The 24,610-nt window shown below is 44.0% G+C and overlaps 1 protein-coding gene across 5 annotated transcripts in view; it reads right to left on the bottom strand.

Annotated features, from left to right (window-relative positions):
- The window catches only part of LOC121540424 (myomegalin), a 118,360-nt gene that overhangs the window by 26,786 nt on the left and 66,964 nt on the right, over positions 1–24,610 (bottom strand). For 3 of the 5 annotated variants that reach the window (XM_041849282.2, XM_041849283.2, XM_041849284.2), the window contains exons 1-11: positions 6,055–8,140; positions 5,041–5,178; positions 4,696–4,815; positions 4,359–4,451; positions 3,594–3,803; positions 3,291–3,449; positions 3,096–3,200; positions 2,755–2,892; positions 2,488–2,667; positions 1,917–2,111; positions 1,433–1,685 (exon numbers count right to left, since the gene is read on the bottom strand). In XM_041849282.2, the coding sequence (XP_041705216.2) occupies positions 1,433–1,685; positions 1,917–2,111; positions 2,488–2,667; positions 2,755–2,892; positions 3,096–3,200; positions 3,291–3,449; positions 3,594–3,803; positions 4,359–4,451; positions 4,696–4,815; positions 5,041–5,178; positions 6,055–7,374 (2,911 nt within the window). In that variant the 5' untranslated portion in view covers positions 7,375–8,140. Of the gene's footprint in view, positions 1–1,432; positions 1,686–1,916; positions 2,112–2,487; positions 2,668–2,754; positions 2,893–3,095; positions 3,201–3,290; positions 3,450–3,593; positions 3,804–4,358; positions 4,452–4,695; positions 4,816–5,040; positions 5,179–6,054; positions 8,141–17,147; positions 17,202–17,902; positions 18,018–19,340; positions 19,514–19,715; positions 19,840–24,259; positions 24,337–24,610 lie in introns of those variants that run through there. The other 2 variants (XM_041849286.2, XM_041849285.2) reach the window with 2 other exon arrangements.

Genomic DNA, 24,610 nt, shown 5'->3' with positions numbered 1-24,610 from the left:
AGCTTCTGCCATGTTATCAGATCAGATGGTTTCTCTTTCAGACACACATGCTGGGTAATGTCTCTGGGAGAAAGGATTAATATTTGACATACATCTAGTCGAAGAGATGAGGAGGATTCCCAAGGTCAGATAACAAAGTCATACACAACTTACTGTATACTGTGGTCCTTATAGTGTGGCAATCAGACAATGGTTTATAGAGATAACCAAACAATAAATGTCATGGTTGTTGAAATGTACTGTACTCTGGCAAAAGCAAACATCACTTCTAATCAACTTGAAGTGCACATTTCAGACAGCAGTCATTATTAGATATTCTATACAAATCTGAGTTGCAGAGATTGGTATATCAACATGAAATACCAGTGGTGTAAAGTGCTTGAGTAAAAATACTTTAAAGTACTATTTAAGTATCTGTACTTTACTTTACTATTTATATTTTTGACAACTTTTACTTTTACTTCACTACATTCCTAAAGAAAAGTATGTACTTTTTACTCCATACATTTTCCCTGACACCCAAAAGTACTTGTTACATTTTGAATGCTTAGCAGGACAGAAAATGGTCCAATTCGCACACTTATCAAGAGAACGTCCATGGTCATCCCTACTGCCTCTGATCTGGTGGACTCACTAAACACAAATGCTTTTTTTTTTAAATTATGTCTGAGTGTTGGAGTGTGACCCTGTCTATCGGTAAATAAAAAAAACAAGAAAATTGTGCCGTCTGGTTTGCTTAATATAAGGAATTTTACATGATTCATACTTTTACTTTTGATACTTAAGTATATTTAAAAACAAATACTTTTAGACTTTTACTCAAGTAGTATTTTACTGGGTGACTTTCACTTGTACTTTTTTTAGTCATTTAGCAGACACTCTTATCCAGAGCGACTTACAGTTAGTGAGTGCATACATTTTTCATACAAATATTCTATTAAGGTATCTTTACTTTTACTCAAGTATGAGAATTGAGTACTTTTTCCACCACTGCACAATACCATTACATGGTATATAACCACCATGGATCATGCCGTTGAACATGCAAAGGCACACACATATTATTAGTATAAATAAAAGTCATAACATAACTTAAAACATATGATTCTATTGACACTATCATACAAAGTTAGAAATCCCTTGTACTGTATGTAAACATAAGCAATATCTTCCCTCTTTGTTTCTTTGCCTAGTAGTTATACATTCAAAGAAGTGTTTAATACCTAAGCTGCTGTAAACATTATCTAATACATAACCCAATTAAAACATACAAATGTAGAATTGCACAAAGCTTTACAAAAAAGCTAAAAATATATATTTAAAAACTATTAGCTAATATATAAATAACATTGTGAAGTCTTAACTATGGTTAGCATCATCACCCAAAAAAGGTGCCACTACAGACAGAGACCCATGCTCCTCTGATGCCCACCTCCAAACTCTGCCTGCCTGTCAGCTGGCCTGGCAGAGCCCTGGGTCCTGAGGGCTGTGAGTTCAGCCTGGGCCTCCCTCTCCCTCCTCAGGGCCAGACGCAGCTCATCCTGCAAGGCCCGGAGGTCCTGGCTGGTCCCCTGGAAGTCTGGACCCTGAAGACCTAGCTGAGAGCCAGAGGTTAGCTGTCTGCGGAGCTCCTGGAGACGTACAGTCTGCTCACTCATCACCTCACCCAGACGACCTGCCGATTCCTTGGGGGGGAGAAGAGTGAGGATAGGGAAAGGGAGGGAAAGGATGGAGGTTTTTGGGGATTCAAATATCTGACTCAATACAGCTTCTTTGTGGCAGAATTCTCTCTCATTCTCTCGCTCTTTCTTTCTCTTTCTCATTCTGTCTCTCTCTCTCTCTCTCTCTTTTATGTACCCAATCAGTCCCTCAGACTATACCAAACCACAGCTCTCAGGTCAGTGTGGTTGTATTACCTGGATGTACTGGTCTCTGGTGCCGATGGTGTTGAGCAGGTCCTGGACCTGTGAGTGGTGCTCCTGGGACTGACGGCTGCGGTCGGACAGCAGTTCCTGGAACAATTTCTCCTTCAGAGAGAGGCGAGCCTTCAACTCCTCCACCACCTCAGTGGGACCTGCATTCACCTTATCTAGCAGGGCTCCAGTCAGGTCCTGGGATGGAGAGAGCGAGAGATAGTGAGAGAGAGATAGTGAGAGAGAGAGAGAGAGAGAGAGAGAGAGAGAGAGAGAGAGAGAGAGAGAGAGAGAGAGAGAGAGAGAGAGAGAGAGAGAGAGAGAGAGAGAGAGAGAGAGAGAGAGAGAGAGAGAGAGAGAGAGAGAGAGAGAGAGAGAGAGAGAGAGAGAGAGAGAGCGAGACAGACAGAGAGAGAGAGAGACAGAGACAGAGAGAGAAAATATGAGAAATTGTAAATTGTGTGAAGAAGCAAGAAGCAAGAGTTTTTCAATTTTTGCCACAGATAAGCAAAAATCTATTTGTGCTGGTGTACAGTATGTGCACTGTGGCAAGTGTTTAATTAGGGCATGTTACCTCAGCCTCCTTGGTGCGTGTGTGCAGAGCGTTCTGTAGCTGGCTAATGAGTGTGTCTCTCTCTCTCAGGCTGCGGCTGTGTCTCTCCTCACTGTCCTCATGGTGGCGCTGTACACTCCTCCACGCCTCACACACCTGCTGCAGCTCCAAACCCTTCCCCCGCACCAGCACCTCCAGACTCTTTAACACACACGCAAGATAGAAGGAATTCAGTACCCAGTGTGTGTGTGTGTGTGTGTGTGCGCGTGCGTGTGTGTTCATCAGTACCGTGATGGTCTCTTCGTTGTTGGACAGTACACAGTGTTGTCTCTCCAGGTCTCTCTCTTTCTCTCTGAGCAGTAGCTGTAGCCGGCGCAGCTCTCCCTCCTTCTCCTCCACACAGCGGAACTTCTCATCCACCGCTCGCTGATGGGAGGGAACATAATGAAATAGAACAATAGAATTCATCTCTAATGGAACATCGCTGTCAATCACCACCATGCAGGACACTGCTGTCCATGCAACCCATGCAGTCCTGTATCATGAGTTTGATGGAAAATCGCCCACTTCTCTTATATAAAGTAATATGTTTTCACTGAGGTTCAACTCTCGTAGAGTATGACTCTCACCTCCAGTGCTCTGTCCCTGTCCTTGATGCGATCTTTCAGTTTGGTGAGGAGAGAATCCCTCTTGTCCCTGGGCTCCTGCTGTTGGTCCAACAACTCTGAGTACTCCTGAGAGACAGGGACAGAGTGTGTTAGGAAGGCTGTGTATGACGGAGGTGGTGTGTGAGTGGGGTGTGTGTGCATGTGTGTGTGTCTGACCTGCACCAGCTGCTCTTTGGTCTGTAGTGAGGTCCTCAGCTCTCTGATGCTCTTCTCTCTCTCCTCCTCCTCTCTCTGTATCTCTCCCTTCCTCTCTTTCAGCTGTTCATCTCTCTGCTGCAGCTCTGAGCGAGCTTTCTCAAGTGCCAGATGCAAGTCCTAGAGGAGACAGGTAGCATCACAGTCTCATAGAATGTTTACACACAAGCAAACGCATGCACTGCAAGGCTACACCACACACACACACACACACACACACACACACACACACACACACACACGTCCCCCGACACCTCTCCCTACCTGGTTGTGTCGCTCAGTACTGTGTCTGTGCTCCATTGCTCCCTGTAGGTCTGTCTCCAGGCGGTGCAGGGCTCTGGTGAGGTCCTCCTCCCTCCTGGTGGCTTTACGCTGGGCCCTCTGGCCTGCCTGCAGCTCCAGCTGGGCCTGGAACAGAGAGCACTGGAGGGCCAACACCTCCCCCTGCCCTCGCACTGACTCTGCCCCAGACACCTGCACCCGAGATGGGGTAGAGAGAGAGGAGATGAGGAGGGTGGGGGTGGAAGAGAGCCAGAGAGTGAAGGCCGTATACAGATAGCTCTATGTGCTGTGTGCTGGGGTCAGCTGTGTTTTCTCTATACTAGCACTGTAGGACATTACAAGGGATGGTATTCAAGCTTGTGTATTAATACAAGGTCTATTAGAGATGGAGAAAGCTGAACCCTGAAATTGTGACACACTACACATTTTAGTCATTTAGCAGACGCTCTTATCCAGAGCGACTTACAGTTAGTGAGCGCAAACATTTTCATACTGGCCCCCCGTGGGAAACGAACCCACAACCCTGGCGTTGCAAGCGCCATGCTCTACCAACTGAGCTACAGGGGACTACTAACACCACCCCACCTAGCTAAGGCTACGATAGACAAACACCACCCCACCTAGCTACACAAACTGTAAATGATGGTGTCGTTATGTCAGCTGTAGATTTTAGAGCATTTTAGTGTTCTAAGACTTTAGTATGAAGTGTGTGTGTGAGGTGTGTGTTCGGTTCGGAGGAGGGCTGACCTGTAGTGTCTGGAGCTGGTTTCTGTTGGCCAGCTCTTTCAAAGAACACAGCATGTTATTCTGCTCCTCTATGACCCGGTACAACTCTGCTGCCTGAGAAGGAGACACACGAAACACAAAAAAAGACATGAGTAAAGTCACCTATTGTTCATCATTGGTTGAACAAAATACATTGTAAAGTGGCCTGCTGTTCTGGATCTTCTTTGTGTACCTCCCTCCCTCCTACCAGAGTCTCTTCGTCTCTCATTTTCTCTTTCTTTCTGTTTGTCTGTCTCTCACTCTTTTTGCCTCTCTCCTTCATTCCCTCTCCCTCCCTCTTCCCTCTCTTCCTCTGTACCTCAGTCTCCTTGCTGTTGACAGTCTCAGCGAGGTTGAGGGCGTTTCGTTCCTGTTTCTGGGCCTCCTCTCTGACCAAGCGTAGCTCACACTCCATGTTCCCCAGTCGCATCTGCAGCTTCTACACAACACAGAGAAGTGCTAAAAATCTAATACTGTAGTTTTTTTTAATAAATAGTGTATAAGCAGGCCTTCTAATTAAATGTTAAATTTAGTGTTTATTTTCTTAAGATTTAACAAATAATCCACCCCGGATGCATGTCTACTGTATGCTATGGTCAAGTAGTGTAAAAATAGGAACTGCTTCAGAAGGAGGAATGGTGAAAATCTGAGGGGGAAGTGGTACCTGGTTCCTGGCCTCGCTCTCTCTGATCTTGGCCTGTAGAGAGTGGACCTGCAGCTGGGCCTTCTGGAGCTCAGTATCACACTGACCTGCAGCAGTCTCATACTGACAAAGCTGGCCTTGCTGCTCATCTAGCAGCCTCTGAAACACACAACACAACACACACAAATAGGTTCCGGTTCATACAAATAAAAAACACACGTATATGTACACACACATGCACACACACACTTCCCATGCCCCTGTGTGAGAGTGGAAAAGAGATGAGGTCAGTTCACTGCACTATAACTTCCTGAGAAAGTAGTCCCCGTTTCCACGTCAGCGTGGCATTTATTTATTTTTTGTTTAGAGCTATCTTTATGATTGTGAGGGGCTGTTTTGGTCTGTAAAGTCTCTAGTGGTCAGGGATAGTGAAATAACTAAAATATCCTTGTCATTTAATTTCCAAGATCAACCAATCCTCCATGGGCTCTTTAGACTGTCACCTAGGATATGCGTAGAACACACACACACACACACACACACACACACACACACACACACACCCAGGACTTAAGCTGGGCTCGAATGATTACATGCTGTTCAATCAATTCAGTGAATCAACCTTCAGTGGAAAAACCAACCCACTAAACTCCCTGAGTCATACTTATCAAGTGGCCATTATTTCAGAATATCAGTGCACTCATTCCTAGCCATGTATCAAGTCACTGTAAGCCTGACAGACGAGGCTAGCTAATTATTAACATGACAAAGGAAGCTATAGAGGTGGATTAAACAGAGGAGACCCTGTCTAACACGGGGCATCGCTGTTCATATAGCAACCATTGTCATGGCTACAGACGTGTTGCTAGGATAACGATGGGAAAACTGGTTTGATTGTCTGTAGAATCACGACCCTTCCAGGCCAATAGATACCCATCCCATCTCCTCCCCAATTCAAGCCCGCTCTATCTGGGCTTGTTAGTTCCAGTGTATCTGTTCTAAGAGCCAGGGGCTGGTGGTGGTCCTGCTAGCTACCTGCTGGAAGCGGAAGGGCCCACACTGCACATAGTCATCAAGCCACTGCTCCTCCATCACTGACAGCTCTGTCTGCAGCTCCTGCTGACTGCTGGGGGTCACCAGCTCTGGGATACCAGGGTGGGAGTAGAGGTCATAGTCTGGGGTCCTGAAGGACAGGGGGAGACCAGCGAGGCCCGTCTCCAGTTTGGGTTTGACCAGGATAGGGAGCTTGCTGCCTTGAGGGGAATTTAGAGGTCTGTACTCCCAGATCCTCACTAGACTTAGAGCCAGATCCATGGTCAACCCAGAGACTGACCCCTCCCTGGGGGCATCATCCCCCTGGAGACGAGGGTCCCTACACTGATCCCTCCCTGGGTCCTTCTCTCCTCCCTCTCTCTGCACTTCCTCTTCCCCAACTTGGTGAGCGGCGCAGGGCTGAGCCACATCCATGGCTGTGTCCAAAGATTCTACCGATGAGCCCGGGCTGAGGGTTATCCTCTCTGTGTCCCCATCGCACAGGGTCCTGTCGCTCTCTGGCCCCATGGGAGGGGACTCGGGGGGGACAGGCGTGGACTCTGACCCTGTGGAGGTCTCCTCACCCCCCATGGCACTGCCTGAGTAGCAGTTGGAGGGTCCACATGACGTGGTCCTCCTGCCTAACCGCCGAGGTACCTTACACACAGCCTCGTAGTCAGAGTCGGCCACACGGAGAGCCGCACACCCTCTGCACCGCCTGGAGCGATGACCAGACAGAGTCTCTAATCCTGAGCATTGAAGGTGATGATGCTGGGTGTGGTGCTGGTGCTCCGGGGCCAGACTCTGCTGGTCCTCGTGATCAGCCCAGGACTCGTACACAGAATAGGCCAGGTCGTCCTGAAGCACGGAGCTGTACCTGGCCTCCTGCAGGGCTGAGAGGTCCACCACAGGGGAGTCACCCTCAGACCGCCCACCACCCTCTGTCCCTCCAGCCCCAGTACTCTCCAGCCCTATCCCAGTCTGATCATGGGTCTGGTCCTCTGTGTTGTTCTTCCAGTACAGGCCTCCTATGCACTGTCTCAGCCGGTCCTTCTCCAGCAGCAGCTTGTGCAGGCGCTCCAGGGACAGAGCCTCCACGCGGGCGATCACCGTGTCGAAGCGGTACATGCGGTCCAGCAGGAAGGCACACTTGGAGCAGGCGAACTCCCCCCGGCCATCACGGGTCAGCTCTCTGCCCAGGGCGTGGGACAGCAGCACCTGCAGGTTGAGTTTGGAGGTCGGGTGGAAGATCCATCGCCGCTGATTACCGCAGAGCTCGCGGGCGCAGATCCGACACACCTCCTTCATTTTAATGTCCAACATTACAGAGAAGTTCTGCTCTCAGTTTTACTGGAGGGGAATTGTGTCTGTTCAGATTGCTCAGGGAATAAAATAAAAGTATTGTACCAGCAGTTTGGAGATCAATAATCCATGAATGTATTTAAATTATTTAGCAGTGCAATGTTCATTTACTTTTCTTCTATGTTTTATAAAAATGTATTCAAAATAGTCACTAGTACATTGTGCCGTATTGCATCGTCAATGAAGAGAGGCGATCACAAAAACGGGGTAGCCTATGCTCTCTTTGCAGTGCTTTGAAGGGGTGCAATGATTTATATTCAATCGCGATGATTTCTATTCAAGATCATCAAAAAAAGATAGACTGTAGTCTAATCAAACATGGTCAATATATGGAATATAGCGTAATAAGAAAGAGTCGTCTTTCATTTGTGATAATCGCAGATACAAATCCAGTGTCGTTGTCAGTGTCACTGACACTGCGGCTAATCGGTCTAAACACTTTCAGTTCTTCACAAAATGTCATCAAACAGATCATACATTATCAATCGTGCTCATTTCAGATCTAAACAAAATATGTCACGCTATTCTTTTCATACTGCATTTTCTGACACGGCTCATCCAAGACAACAGTTGCGCTGTCTCATCGCAGCTAATTCAACACGAACACGGAATTCACCACCCGAAAGAAAAAGACTGTAGCGGAGACGATATTTTTCGGCTCCGTGATTGCAGTTCACCGGACGGTGTGACGAGAAAGGGAGAGGATGGAACCGGTGGTTTCCACGGGGTTTTAACTTGTATCCGAACAACGCGAGATTGCCACGTTCACCAGGGTTGCCAGGTCCACCAAATATGCTAACTTGTAACCTAACAAAACCTGCCAAAAAGGCCTGAAAGCTTGTCATTTTTTTCACAGCAAGAGAGGAGTAGCCACATTTATACAATACATCATTTTCCTATAACATTAATGAACCAATTAAGAAGGAATATCGACGTAACTTGTAACGACGTTAGACGCAAAAATCGGTTTTCATCAAAATAATAATTCTTGCAAACTATGACATGATGTAATAAATGAATATGAATATGTTGCAAGAGAAAATATAATTAGCCCTTATTAAACTCCCCAAATCATTTTCCATCAATGGATGTCGATTTAACTCTATGATGACTGACTGCTATGATTAAGCAATAACACATCCATATGGTACAGTACATGGCCAATATACCACAGCTAAGGGCTGTTCTTATGCATGACACAACAAGGAGTGCCTGGATACAGCCGTTAGCCATGGTATATTGGCCATATACCACAAACCCCATGGTGCCTTATTGTTATTATAAACAGTTTACCAACATAATTAGAACAGTAAAAAAAAAATTGGGGGTTATACCCATGGTATACGGTCTGATATACCACAGCTTTCAGCCAATCAGCATTCAGGGCTCTAATCCGGTTTATAATGGCAAATAAATCCCTTTTGCACATGTGCATAACTATAGCTAAATCCGACAGGAGAGTTTGAGTGATGAAAGTTGGACAGAGGATCTCAATCTCTGAGCAGGAAACACTTGGAAGAACTTAAAAAAACGAATGTTAGGCTATTTTCTGTCAATTGTGCCATTTTTATGTGCAAGATGTTAAGACTACAAACAGGTGCAAATGGCCAATTTGCAAGATTTACTTGTCATTTCAATAGGCATAGGCTACAGACAAAAAGGTAGCCTATAGCCCCTGATAGGCCTACATCTAATTTCAGATAGTCTACAGTAGCCTAGGCAAGATGTAGGCTAGATGTAAACTGAACAATTTAGCAGCTGGTTTAGCTCAAATTAACAGACTCATGTATTCAACAGCTTGGCAATTTCGAGGTAAGAAGTGCTTGTGTTTCCCAGTAGCCTTCTGAGGATGGGGTCATCATTTCAATCACTGAATTAAATATTAATAAGTATATGAACTGAATCGGCTTGTCAACAACAGCCAGTGTTTATTGTATTTTTTTAACCTGTAGCCTAACCTGACCGACTGTTACCGTCAATCAAATGCGTTCTAACAACTGATCGGCAATTGCTACAGAGCTTTGATAACATCCAATTTATTTAACTAAACATGGCCATTAATAATTGCATAATAACACAAGGCTACAACAACAATACACTGAAGTCATAGGCTATTTATTAAATCAGTTTGCCAGCGCTAAGTAGGCTAAACAAGTGGCCCAAATTGATTTGCAATGACTCCAGTGATATAGGCCTAGTCATTTCAACATATTTAATGTATCATATGGTAGTGTACAGTAGCCTACAATGGTATATGAATTAATAAGCTACTTGATGGCCAACAGATGCAAATGTATCATTCTCCACATTTAATATCAGTTTCATTGAGGACTTTTCCCCATAACATAAGTGTTATGTTTGTTCCTTGTATAATGACAAACCCGGGGCGTAGGTTTAACTACTTTTAATAAACAGATACTTCAGCTAGCAATCTCCTTGTGTAGCCATGCAAGGCATACTTCAACTTCCCCACCCTTGCATAGCCTCCTGGGTAATGTAGTCTTAATGTTATTAACGCATAACAACACATCTTCCTTCCTTTAAAATAAAACTATTTTTTCTCTGTAACTAAACATGTCACATCACATGTGTTTACTCAACCTGCATAACATGCAATTTTCAATAATATTTCTTCCCTTTTTTGGTTTCTGTTTAAAAAAATTTTTTTTTACAATAAATGCAGTCTCTGTCCAACAACACTCTTTTGTGGCTCTATTGTTTTCACATAAACAAAACATTCAGTCCAGGTGCCCCTTTTATTTTATTGCAATTCTCAATAAGCCTTTCAGGGGCTCTGACAGTCCTTTTTGGTTGTTCTGCTGAAGTGCTTACTGAAGCAGTTGGACAGCGTTTGTTGTCAGTCAGGGTGTTCTGACTGAATTGTCCATTGGTAAAGGCATTTGACGCTTCAGCAGTATCCTCCTGATGATCCTCAATCCCTTGAGTGAATGGCTGAAGCCTTAGATCCACTCTGTTTTCGTCTCAGTTGTGATCCATGCTCCGTTTGGATCTCATAGGACTGCGGTGCAACTTCTCTCTGCACGCACCCTTGCTGCATCCAGGTTCCTGTAGTGATGTCTCGGAGTCATACATGATCTCCAGGTTTCAGTTCAGGTAAGTATTGCACTTTTGTTGTGTTGCTGTTTTTGTTTGTCTTTGTTTTTCCTTTGCGAGTTTGACTTTGTGAGCACCTCTGGGTGTTAGCAAGTCCTCATGGATGGGTAGGTTAGTTCTGATGCAATGTCCCATCAACATTTGTGCAGGTGAAAGTCCGTGCTGCAGCGGTGCGCTGCGGTAGATCATCAGACTTTTTAGGAAGTCCTCCTTTCCATCGTGTGCCTTTTTCATCAGACCTTTGACAATTTTGACTGAACTCTCTGCTAAGCCATTGGACACCGGGTAGTTGGGGCTGGAGATGTTGTGTCGGAATCCCCAGTCGTTAGCGAATGATCGGAATTCGGAACTTGAGAACTGAGGGCCATTGTCCGAGTACAGTTCAGACGCAACCCCATGTCTTGCGAAGACTGATTTCAGGTAGGTGATTACAGCTTTGCTGGAGGTAGTTGGCAGTGTTGCTACTTCAGGGTAGTTTGAGTAGTAGTTGGTAACAACAATGTGACTTTTGCCATTGCAGTCAAAAAGGTCAACTCCAACTTTGTAGTAGGGTCGGTTGGGTACTGGATGAGGCATTAGCGGTTCTGCTTGCTGCTTTGGCCTGTAGGTCAAACACAGTTCACATGAAGCAGTGGTCTGGCTGATTTCCTGGTTCATTCTTGGCCAATACATTACTTCTCGTGCTCGTCGTTTGCATTTTTCCTCACCCAATTGGCCCTCGTGTATTTTCTGTAGCATTTCTTTGCGTAGTGTCATGGGAATGACAATCTTGTTGCCTTTGAACACTTAGTCATCCACAACGGTGATCTCTGCTCTGCACATTCAGTAATCCTGTATTCTCCATGGACAGTTGTTTTTCTGTGCAGGCCATCCTATAAGTATTGTTTCTTTCAACGCTGTCATTGTTTGGTCAGCTGCGGTCTCTCTTTGATCTGCTCCATTCTCTCAGAAAACGCAGGAAGTGATGCTACGATCCTGTCGACGTAGGCCTGAATCTCAGCGTTGTTCTGTGTGTTGGTGCTCTCTTTCTTGTCGACTGCTCGAGAAAGAATGTCGGTTGGCGAACTTTCCCAGGGTGTAGATCATCTTCACATCATACTTTTGCAGTCTGATCAACATTCTCTGGATTCTCATTGGACAATCATTCAGTGTCTTAGACATGATTGACACCAATGGTTTGTGGTCAGTTTCTATTTGGAAGGCTTGTCCATAGACGTATTGGTGAAACCTTTCGTACGCGTATGTGCTCGCCTGTAGTTCTTTCTCTATTTGTTGCATACCTTGTTTCTGCGCCTGTCAAGGCTCTGGACGCATAAGCGATGGGTTGCCATGTGTCATCATGCTGTTGCAGGAGAACTGCTCCCAGGCCAAACTGTGATGCGTCTGCAGAAATCCTTGTGCTTTTCTCAGGATCATAGAACCTAAGCACTGGCTCTTCTGTGATTGTCTTCTTCAGGTTTTTGAAGCAGATTTCCTGCTCATGGGACCATTCCCATTTGTTTTTCTGTTCCAGAAGACATCTGAGTGGAGCGGACTGTGCTGACAGTTGAGGTATGAACTTTGCAAGGTAGGTGATCATGCCCATGAAGTGTCTCACGTCTTCCTTGTTCTTCGGTCGCTCCATGTTGTTGATGGCTGATGTTTTCCTCGGGTCTGGTTTGACTCCATCCTCTGAAAGTACGTCTACCACGAAGGTAAGTGTTTTCACACCAAACTCGCATTTGTCCTTGTTGAGTTTCAGGTTGACTTTTTGTGTCAGGTCCAGCACTTGTCTCACTCTCGCGTCGTGTTCTTCTTTTGTGGACCCCCAGACGATGATGTCGTCCATCATGGTCTCTACTCCTGGAATGTGCTCGAAGATCATGTGGATTATCTTGTTGTAGACCTCTGGCGCTGAGAGAATCCCATATGGTAGACGAAGAAATCTGTACCTGCCCTCAGGTGTGTTGAACGTGCATAGCCTTGAGCTTGCATCATCTAGCTTCATTTGCCAGAATCCTGATGAGGCAACCCAATTCTGACACTATGTTATGTTTGACAAATCGGGGCGTAGCTTTAACTACTCTTAATAAAAAGATACTTCAGCTAGCAATCTCCTTGTGTAGCCATGCAAGGCATACTTAAACTCCTCCACCCTCGCATAGCCTCCTGGGTAACGTAGTTTTCATGTTATTAACACATAACAACACAATAAGCACGCAAGGGAATTCCATAACTTCCATTTCAAATTTCCACTAGCACAGCCCCCGAGACCAAAGAACTGAGCATGTGTAAAACACATCGCTTGATACCGTTTTCCATAAGTAAAGTCAACATTAGAATGGAGTTTAAACCACCTCCGAGCAAATTATCTAATTCGCTCTAGTGCACCCAATGTCGTTTTCAATCACTCACTCAGTAACAGCCTGCTCACTGTCTGATAGTCAGCAGCAGCAGCTCACTGTGAAATATACATATATATATACTGAACAAAAATATAAATGCAACATGCAACAATTTCAACGATTTTACTGAGTTACAGTTCATATAAGGAAACCAGTCAATTGAAATAAATGTATTAGGCCCTAATCTATGGATTTTACATGACTGGGCAGGGGTTCAGCCATGGGTGTTCAGCCAATCAGAATGAGTTTTTCCCCACAAAAGGGCTTTATTACAGACAGAAATACTCCTCAGGCCCCCCGATTGGCACAGCGGTCTAAGGCACTGCATCGCATGCCAATTGCACGCTCCCTCAAAACATGAGACATCAGTGGCATTGTGTTGTGTGACAAAACTGCACATTTTAGAGTGGCCTTTTATTGTCCCCAGTACAAGTTGCACCTGTGTAATGATCAAATAAAATAAAATAAAATGTTATTTGTCACATGCGCGAATACAACAGGTAGACCTTACCGTGAAATGCTTACTTACAAGCCCTTAACCAACAATACAGTTCAAGAAATAGAGTTAAGAAAATATTTACTAAATAAAGTAAAAAAAGAAAATTTTAAAAAGAACACAAGAACATTACATAACAATAATGAGGCTGTATACAGGGGGTACCGGTACCGAGTCAATGTGCGGGGGTATAGGTTAGTCGAGGTAATTTGTAAAGTGACTATGCATAGATAATAAACAGCGAGTAGCAGCAGTGTAAAAACAAAAGGGGGGGGTGTCAATGTAAATAGTTTTGGTGGCCATTTTATTATTTGTTGTTATGGCTTGGGGGTAGAAGCTGTTAAGGAGCCTTTTGGTTCTAGATTTGGCGCTCTGGTAGCAGAGAGAACAACCTATGACTTGGGTGACTGGAGTCTTTGACAATTTATAGGGCCTTCCTCTGACACCGCCTGGTATAGAGGTCCTGGATGGCATGGAGCTTGGCCCCAGTGATGTACTGGGCCGTACGCACTACCCTCTGTAGCGCATTACGGTCATATGTCGAGCAGTTGCCATACCAGGCGGTGATGCAACCGGTCAGGATGCCCTCGATGGTGCAGCTGCAGAACTGATCATGCTGTTTAATCAGCTTCTTGATATGCCACACCTGTCAGGTGGATGGATTATCTTGGCAAAGGAGAAATGCTCACTAACAGGGATGTAAACAAATTTGTGCACACAATTTGAGAGAAATAAGCTTTTGTGCATATGGAACATTTCTGGGATCTTTTATTTCAGCTCATGAAACATGGGACCAACACTTTACATGTTGCGTTTATATTTTTGTTCAGTGTATATCTATTTTAAGAGAAATGCCATGGCGGCCGTGGTGCAACTTAGAAGTAACCCAAAAACCTGCAACCCGCAACCAATACATTTTCATTTTCAAAGTAGCCCAATTTTCCGGAAAATGACTCACATGGCAACCCTGACGTTGACACAATGGAATGTACCATTTTCCCGAAACAGGGGTGATAGATTCTTCCTCTCCTGAGCATAATGCCTGTCTAAAAAACATCACATTACATAACCGTATAGAGCTCACTTCATACTTTCCTCCCAAATACTATATTATTATTCCCATTTTATAGATAGTCATGAGGGTAGAAATGTATAGGTCTAAAAAGTATGGTACTGTCTATTTAATGACAAAAGCCATATCTCATTATAGGCATGTCCTGTTATTATAATGCATAATATAAATATAAATGCATAACCTAATAGAAAATAACATCTAAACTTATACTTCTGAACTGATCAGCTGGGCACTGTGTGTGTGTGTTTGAAACTTAGAATTAGGCCATCATTTCATGTTCATTTGCTTGAAACGTTCTTCTGTCCACTGTGCTGAAGTCATAGGCTACTATGTAAGAATGAGTTAATCTCTTCCCCGAGGCCGGAATTTCACAGCAGCACACAGGCTTTTGGCCTTCACATACATAGGCCCTAATTTCAGCCAAAAACAAGGGGGGATAAGGGGAGGAGGGCCCCTCCCTACCAATCACATGATACTGTGTGCTGGGATGAGAGTTTAACCCAAATCCTGCCACTCAAGCTCCAAGCCTTTCCAATGCAGTAGAAACATGAATCTTCCCCACCCTTAGCACCCTATCTTTCATTATGAGTGCTGTTTATGTTGATATAACATGATGAGATGTGATTTGTTTTCTCCAGGGGGTGTAGACCTTTGGAACTCAGTGAACAAACCTCTAATGTACATTTGTCACCCAAAAAGCTATAGTAATTGAACCCTGGAGACGAGATGCCATAACAGCAATCAACCCTAATGATCAACACAATCAAAATTGTATTAATCCTAATCAGTGGAAATTACAGAAGTCTCTTTACTGATTATTCCACTGTTTATTTCTCTGGAAGTGACAGAAAAATAAGAAAAGTGGAATAAAGAGAGTAAAGAAAGGCAACAAAAAAAGACCAAAGCGGCAAACAGTGATTTGATTGTAATTATAGCTGCTGTCAGTCAGTTAGGAGACCCAGTTTAACCTTTGGAATAACAATGTGTGTGTGTGTCACACATTTACATCAACATGACCGCATCTCTTTGATTTGCTCTGTCAAACATTATGCAAGCAAACAGAAATAGAAGAATAGAATAGAAGACTAAATCTCAATATTTAGTATTATATTAGGATCCCATTAGCTACTGATAAAGCAGAAGCTACTCTTCCTGGGGTCCACTCAAAACATAAAATATGACATAATACATAACATTAATAGACAAGTACAGCACAAGGACAGAACTACATCAATGTAAAATAAGAAAACACACTTTCATATATTTACGCCTTCATAATCATGTGATTCATAGACGCTGGTGAATGCAAGTGGAACACAAAAACGGAAATGGAAATCCAATAACAAGGACGTGCGTTGTAAATAGGCTGACATTTTTCGCTAAATTCCCATGACTTGAATAAAGCTCCCTTGTTTCTATAATTACCGCCCGTAATGGGTATCCTGGGGTAAAGTATAGACTTTTTACAGTTACATTTTAGTCATTTAGCAGACGCTCTTATCCAGAGCGACTTACAGTCAGTGCATACATTTTTCATACTGGCCCCCCGTGGGAATCGAACCCACAACCCTGGCGTTGCAAGCGCCATGCTCTACCAACTGAGCTACAGGAGGCGTTACCACCCGCAATACGAGATGCAAGTTCCATTACAGCCAAACCAGACAACCTTGCATAATTTTCCCACAATGCCATGGCAATTCAGCAAGCGTGTATAATACAGCAGAATTAAAAACGTAGGGTTACTTGTGGAACCCTGTTTCTATGACAATATGAGTGAGATCCAGTACATGCATGTCTGCATTACGGGGGTAGTCTATATCCCTATAAAGTGAGGTATTGAAATGCTATATTTGAAATAGAACTTACAGTTACTTACGTAACCCGTTCCTATGATAATATGAGTGAGCTATCTCACTGCTTTTCGATGCTCGCAAGAGCGCAAGGAAGAGAGGCATGGTTGAGTATGACCAGAGGTAGGGCGAGTGGCGTCTTCTGAAGAGGAGAGGGGCTCACCTCATTCGCCACTCGACCTGTCTGGCTCCAACAGACGCTGTGATTGGTACTTCAGTTAAGAGAATCCGCTAGAGCAAATCCCCATTAAGTGAGATTTCAAAACGATATATTTGAAATAGAACCCAGCTAGATATCCTCAATACTATTGAGGGAAATATTTTAGTGTTGAACAATATATCTGAGTGACCCAAATGCACCAAGTATTTTGATCCTCATTTGTGTACAGTATGTGTTCTGTGTGTGTGTGTGCATGTGTGAATGTGCGTGTGTGGTGTGTGTTTGTGTGTGTGTGCATTGGTCCAGCTGTCTTACATGCAGTTTTCATTTGGTTCCAACAGAGGGAAACCTCCGACCATTTGTCCCAGGGAGCCTGGAGCGGGTTGGGAGGGCTCTCATATACTATTGCCGTGCTATCAAACACTAGTCCGGGCAATGCTGGCTACAGGCCTTGAATTCAATCTCTCATAGAGCAAACTTCAGCTTATCCTCACTTACATACAAACTCATTTACTGTACCCCACAACAGTGTTCCTGTCTCTGTGTGTACATGTCCATGTTCCAAAAGCTTATGTTAAGCCAATGGATTCATAGCCCCTCAAATTCCCACAACCACAGACATACTATAGGATGGCAGTACTCCTGTCACACATACCTGCATCTCTGGCTGGATACGCCTCTTCTCTCGACCCATTTCACCCCGCAGCAACTGTGGGCAGAAGACAATAAGGGTGGTAAATAAGTAACAATAAAAAAAATTATAAACTCATAATGAACCCAATCTCTTGTTCCTCAGAAAACTGTTAAAACAAATATATGAATGACAGGATTGCATGACGGCATGAAATATTGTGAAAAGGGTTACATTTTCTGAGCCAGGATATTATAGATTTCCACTACCCCTTAAGAGGTACCGTTGAACCAACTACAGTCTAGGATCAAAAATAGACATGGAGGCACTCATGTGAGTCCTGCTGCATATAACCCATAAAAGCCATCTGTGTTTTTCCTCATCACGGTGGCGCTGAGGTGTGTTAGCCTAGCATAGGATCAGGTGCCAGGGTCCCACTGACCTATATGGTAACGGTATCTCAACCACCCGGACCATCTGGGTTCAGCCATTCATACCCTTGGGATGGGGGACAGGGAGGGGAGGGAAGGGCAGGACGGAGGGCAGGAGATGTATGGCTAACCTGTGAAGAGCGTGACTTACCCATATGTCAGTAGCTAGCTGTGAGTACAGTACAGTTGGCCCTCGCGTGCCCAATCAAATATCAGAACCAGTACTAGGCCTCCAGTCATAAAACCAAATGTCACCCGGTGTCATATATGTGGACAGGTTATGATTTGTGAGAAGGTGTGCGTATAATCTGTTTCTGACTGTAGTAATTATTATACTTGAGTGAATACCTCTGCATCCCTGTCTTTCTTCTGGAGGGAAGAGGAGAGGTCGTGAACTCTGACCTCTAGCTCTCCGACCCGGTGGCTCAGCGACCTCCTCTCCACAGTCAGCTTCTCTATTACTCTGAGAGAGAGAGATAGGGAAAGTGAGAGAGTTAGGGAGAGCGAGAGAGAAAGTGAGAGAGGCAGAGAAAGAGAGAGAGAGACAGCAGCAAGATCTGTGACCTGTTGCCACAAGAAAAGGGCAACCAGTGAAGCACAAACACCATTGTAAATACAACCCATATTTATATGTTGATTTATTTTCCCTTTTGTACTTCAACTATTTGCACATTGTTACTACGCTGTATATAGCCATAATATAACATTTGAAATGTCTCTATTCTTTCGAAAATGTTGTGAGTGTAATGTTTACTGTTCCTTTTTGATTCTTTATTTCACTTTTCTTTATTATCCATTTCACTTGCTTTGGCAACGTAAACATATGTTTCCCATGCCAATAAAGCCCTTTGAATTGAATTGAGAGCGAGCGAGAGCGAGCGAGAGCGAGAGCGAGAGCGAGAGCGAGAGCGAGAGCGAGAGCGAGAGAGAGAGAGAGAGAGAGAGAGAGAGAGAGAGAGAGAGAGAGAGAGAGAGAGAGGAAAGTATAGGCCTGACTGAATTTTAACCACTAAATGTGACAAACAAGGCTTGTAAGTTTTATGACTGTTGGGCTGAAATTCCTAATGAAACAAGCTCTGCAACACCTCTTGGACTGATATCTGTGACCCCATGCCACTCTTTCAGTAGAGGACAGTATGTACGTAGGGCACGACTCTGGCACTGTTTCCCTGTCAATTTTATCAGTGTGATTCTCTGCCTCTGACCCTATTACGGGGGCTGAGTCACTGGCCTGCTCGCATTCTTCCATCCTTCCTGTCCTCGGGCTCGCGCGGCGGGAAGATCTTCGTGGGCTATACTCGGCCTTGTCTCAGGGTAGTAAGTTAGCGGCCTGTTGATATGCCTTTAGTGGTGTGGGGGCTGTGCTTTGCCACAGTGGGTGGGGTTATGTCCTGCCTGGTTGTCCCTGTCCGGGGGTAACTTTGGACCGGGCCACAGTGTCCCCCGATCCCCCGTCTCAGTCTCCTGTCTCCATGCTGCAATAGTCTATGTGCCGGGGGGCTAGGGTCAGTCTGTTATATCTGGTGTCCTGTGTGATCTTAGATATGCTCCCTCTAATTCTCCATCTCTCTCTCCCCTCCCGGAGGACTACCTGGCCTGACGACCCCTGGCTGTCCCTAGTCCACCTGGTCGTGCTGCGGACCCAGTTTCTGCTGTTCCGCCTGCGGCCATGGAACCCTGACCTGGCAATAAACCCTGATCTGGCATTAAATTCACACATTCTCTGAGAGAAACAACACACTGACATGCCAGTCACACCTCAATCAACACCAGTCCTCCCGCTCACCTGTCCTTCTCTGCCAGGGCCCCCTGCTGCAGCCTGGATCCTAGTGACCCTCCCTCACACTCCTCCTCTTCCTCCTCCATCTTCATCTCTCTCTCCAGGGCCAGGCAGCGCTGGGACTCAGCCTCTGCCAGAGAGGCCATCTTCTCAGCCTCGCCCCGTGCTAACTGGGCCTCCTGACAACACAATGCATCAGGAGTGTCAGTGAATGTTCCAAATGTAACCACAGCATTTGAAACTGAGCACAGTAACAAAGTGTATCGGAATCATCAACATTGGAATAATACTAGTTTCTGTCAGATCGGTGTGACCTCCAGCATTAGTGTGTGTGTGTGAGTGTGTGTGTGTGTGTATATGTGTGTGTGTGCGTGCGTGTACCTCCTGCAGCAGCTCGACCTTGGTCTCGAGGATCTCCTGAATGTGGCTGATCTCCTGCTGCCGCTCCTCACAGAGACGCTGCAGCTCCTCCTCATTCTGATTGGTCAGGCTCTCCACCGTCGTCCTATCAGAGCACATGAACACGGCGATAAGGCTTAGTAAGATACAGTGTAGAATGAGAATATCACATCCTGTACCTCTATTTACAAAACATAAGTAAATAAAACACGATACATGTTTCTGTAGATGTTTTAACTGTTGTACTACAGGGTTAATCGTTTGCTGTAGTCTATGTATCTACTATTCCAAAGTTTAAAAGCTAGCAAGCTTTCTCCCTGGAGAGTGATAGTGTATGATAAACAGTAACCCATGGACTGAGGCTTGGTCCCTGCTCTCTACATCTAACTAGGCAACAGATGATCATTTCTCTTTCATGTGTTGTGGTCCTCTGACAGTTCTCACTTTTCCAGCGAGTGTCCATCACTGCTCCTCACTCACCACCTAACAGTACCATAAGAGTTAGCCCAGGGCTGCTTCTCTCAAGAGAGTGTTGCTCTAACTGCTTTTCCACTGTGGCTCTATATGTCATAGTCTTTTTAGAGCTATAATTACAATCACAGAGCTAACCTCTGTTTATTTATGAATCAGGGAGAGCACCACTTGGCCCTGGCACCCTTCTTGAACCGCAACAGGTCAACTAGAATTGAGGAGGGCTAGAGGGACTGACCCTGTACCCATACTCCTTCAGGGCTAAAGTGTCTTGACAAAGCACTTAACTGATTCATTAAGTAATTATTTCTCTGTATACAGTGCTGATTAATTCACATAATGATTTGTTCACAGGCTGATTCATGTATCAAATAAGGTGCTGATTGGTACAGATGTAGGATCTTAATTTGATCACCCTGTTGCAAGAGAACTTTCCTGCATTACAGGAAATGTAAAACTTGTAGTGTATTTGAGGTTTAAAAGGTTTCTGAAGTTTGTAATTGACACTTTGAAATGTCAGACTTGGTGTTCCCTTATGAAAAATGTATCAACCCCTACAAAAATGTCCATTAATTATAATTCCTACATAATAATTCACATTTCCTGATGCTGCAGGATTATTTTCCTGCTGTAGCAAACTGGCTCAAATTAAGGTCCTACATAGATACTTGTGTTACATTATTATTCTTGTGTCAAGTCGTGTTACATTATTATTCTTGAGAACAATAAACAAAAGTACATTTTACATTTACATTAGAGGCTGCTGCTGCCTATTGAAATCACAGCCACTTTAAGAAATGGAACACTAGTCACTTTAATAATGTTTACATATCTTGCACTACTCATCTCATTTGTATATACTACATTCTATTCTATAATATTCTAGTGTATCTTAGTCCATGCCGCTCTGTCATTGCTTGTCCATATATGTATATTTTCTTAAATTCCATTCCTTACTAGTTTTGTGTGTATTAGGTATATGTTGTGAAATTGTTAGATATTACTTGTTAGATATTACTGCACTGTCGGAGAAGCACAAGCATTTCGCTACACCCGCTATAACAACTGCTAAATGTGTATGTGACAAATACAATTTGATTTGATTTGATTAGATTTTACTCATTTTGCAGTTGCTGTTATCGTAACTAGGGCTGATTTTTGTCGGATGGCGGATGGTCAGGGCCCAACATAATTATAATAATTTCTACACTGCAAATTGACCACAACTAAGCCTTAATTTCAGCCAGTTTGCTACAGCAGGAAAATAATCCTGCAGCAACAGGAAATGTACAGTGCATTCGGAAAGTATTCAGACCCCTTGATTTTTCCCACATTTTGTTACGTTACAGCCTTATTCTAAAATGCATTAAATTGTTTTTTTCCTCATCAATTAACACACAATTCCCTATAATAACAAAGCAAAAACAGGTTTTTAGAAATGTTTGCAAATGTATTAAAAACAAAAAACTGAAATATAACATTTACATAAGTATTCAGACCCTTTACTCATTACTTTGTTGAACCACCTTTGGCAGTGATTACAGACATCTTCTTGGGTATGATGCTACAAGCTTGGCACACCTGTATTTGGGGAGTTTCTCCCATTCTTCTCTGCAGATCCTCTCAAGTTCTGTCAGGTTGGATGGGGAGCGTCTCTGCACAGCTTTTTTCAGGTCTCTCCAGAGATGTTCGATCGGGTTCAAGCCCAGGCTCTGGCTGGGCCACACAAGAACATTCAGAGACTTGTCCCGAAGCCACTCCTGCGTTGTCTTGGCTGTGTGCTTAGGGTCATTGTCCTGTTGGAAGGTGAACCTTCGCCCCAGACTGAGGTCCTGAGCGCTCTGGAGCAGGTTTTCATTAAGGATCTCTCTGTACTTTGCTCCGTTCATCTTTCCGTTCAAGTCCCTGCCGCTGAAAAACATCCCCACAGCATGATGCTGCCACCACCATGATTCACCGTAGGGATGGTGCCAGGTTTCCTCCAGACATGAGGCTTGGTATTCAGGCCAAAGTGTTCAATATTGGTTTGATAAGACCAGAGAATCTTGTTTCTCATGGTCTGAGAGTCCTTTAGGTAACTTTTGGCAAACACCAAGAGGGCTGTCATGTGCCTTTTACTGAGGAGTGGCTTCCGTCTGGCCACTCTACCATAAAGGCCTGATTGGCGGAGTGCTGCAGAGATGGTTTTCCTTCTGGAAGGATCTCCCATCTCCACAGAGGAACTCTAGAGCTCTGTCAGAGTGACCATCAGGTTCTTAGTCACCTCCCTGAACAAGGCCCTTCTCCCCCGATTGTTCAGTTTGGCCGGGCAGCCAGCTCTAGGAAGAGTCTTGGTGGTTCCAAACTTCTTCCATTTAAGAATGATGGAGGCCACTGTGTTCTTTGGGACCTTCAATGCTGCACACATTTTTTGGTACCCTTCCCCAGATCTGTGCCTCGACACAATCCTGTCTCGGAGCTCTACGGACAATTCCTTCGACCTCAATGCTTGGTTTTTGCTCTGACATGCACTGTCAAATGGGACCTTATATAGACAGGTGTGTGCCTTTCCAAATAATTTACCACAGGTGGACTCCAATCAAGTTGTAGAAACATCTCAAGGATAATCAATGGAAACAGGATGCACCTGAGCTCAATTTCGAGTCTCATAGCAAAGGGTCTGAATACTTATGTAAATAAGGTAATTCAGTTTTTTATTTATAATAAATGTGCAAAAAAAACTCAAAAACCTGTTTTCACTTCGTCATTAGGGGGTATTGTGTGTAGATTGATGAGGATATTTATTTATTGAATCTATTTTATAATAAGGATGTAACATAACAAAATGTGAAAAAAGTCAAGGGGTCTGAATACTTTCTGAATACACTGTTAAATATTATGTGGATTATAATTAATGGACATTTTTTGTATAGGTTGATACATTTTTCGTTAGGGCAAATCAAGTCTGACATTTTAAAGTGGAAATTAGAAGCATTTTTAAACCTTGAATACACTACAAGTTTGCATTTCATACTCAGCAACAAAATAGTGATCAAATTAAGATCCTACATCTGTACCTTGATTACATTGAGAGAATCACGTCTTTTTTATTTGTGGGAATACTTGGGAACATATTTCCTAAGTTAAACTTATTTTTAGCTGAATTCCTGGTGATTTGACAGTCATTTTTTACCACAAACTAACCCCCCCCCCAAAATAAAATAAAAATAAATATACATTGGGTGGCCAAATCACTTGCAGCCTGTTGTCGACCCTTGGTATACAGTACAGAGGGTCTGTAAAGGGGGTGCATGTTATATCTCTAACACTGAGAGACACTGAGACAGCTGCTCTATCTATGGGCAGGTGCTGTGGCTCAAATAGTCCCTGGCTCAGCAAAACAATCCAGAGGCTACCCCCCTTCTCTGCCTATTACCCTCTTACTCCATCTCTCCCTCTCCCCCATCCTTTTATCTTTAGTGCTATCTAGAACCTAAAAGGGTTCTTTGGCTGTCTCCATAGGAGAACCCTTTAAATAACAATTTTTGGTTCCAGTTAGAACCCTTTTGGTCCAGATAGAACCCTTTTAGTTATATGTAGAACCCTTCCACAGAGGGTTCTACATGGATCCCAAAAGGGTTCTACCTGGAACCAAAAAGGGTTCTACCTGGAACCAAAGAGGGTTCTCCTATGGGGACACCTGAAGAACCCTTTTGGAAGCTTTTTTTCTAGGAGTGTACTATCCACAGAGCCACTTCATACTCTTCAAAAGCCCTTTAGAGCTCACCACTCCCACCATTCCACAGGGCTTTAGAACTGTTGTGTTAGGTGAGTCTACATGGCAGAGACAGGGTTAGGGTTAGGTTTAGCGAGAAGGACCCACATGCCCTGAGGGCAGCTGTAGTCTGCAGGGTGAACAGCAGGAATCTATTTTAGGACCAGACTGGACAGTACAGGGGGGGGGTAATGAGACCTCAGTCTGAATATAGAGATCAACTGTGAAGTGAGGAGGCTGTATTCTAGTATCAGTCTGTGCAAGGACACTTTGACAATATAAGACATGGTAGTGTACTCACAGGGCCTTGTCCAGAATCTCCTGTTTCTCCTGGAGCTCCTGCTTCAAGCTCTCCACCTCTACCTTCAATTCAATGTTCTGCAACAAACAGAAGGCAACGTCACACCACAGATCAACAATATATAATATAGAAACATTTTACTGTGCATGTTCTTTAGATGTATGTTCAATTTCAATATAATAATAATGTAACTGTAAATTATGTGTATGAAGCATGAATTGACTCAGATAAGCTTCATAATACAGTTTACAAAATTAGTGTCTCCCCAAGTACATGTGCCGACCCATATCTGTGGGATTTGAGAGTGAAGCAGGTTTCTAAATAGAAGACAGGGACATGAACACTAGTTCA

This window comes from Coregonus clupeaformis, chromosome 26 (genome assembly GCF_020615455.1).
Source record: "Coregonus clupeaformis isolate EN_2021a chromosome 26, ASM2061545v1, whole genome shotgun sequence".
Taxonomy (NCBI): domain Eukaryota; kingdom Metazoa; phylum Chordata; class Actinopteri; order Salmoniformes; family Salmonidae; genus Coregonus; species Coregonus clupeaformis.
The sequence above is the reverse complement of the archived record's forward strand: the minus strand, read 5'-3'. Positions and strand labels throughout refer to the sequence as shown.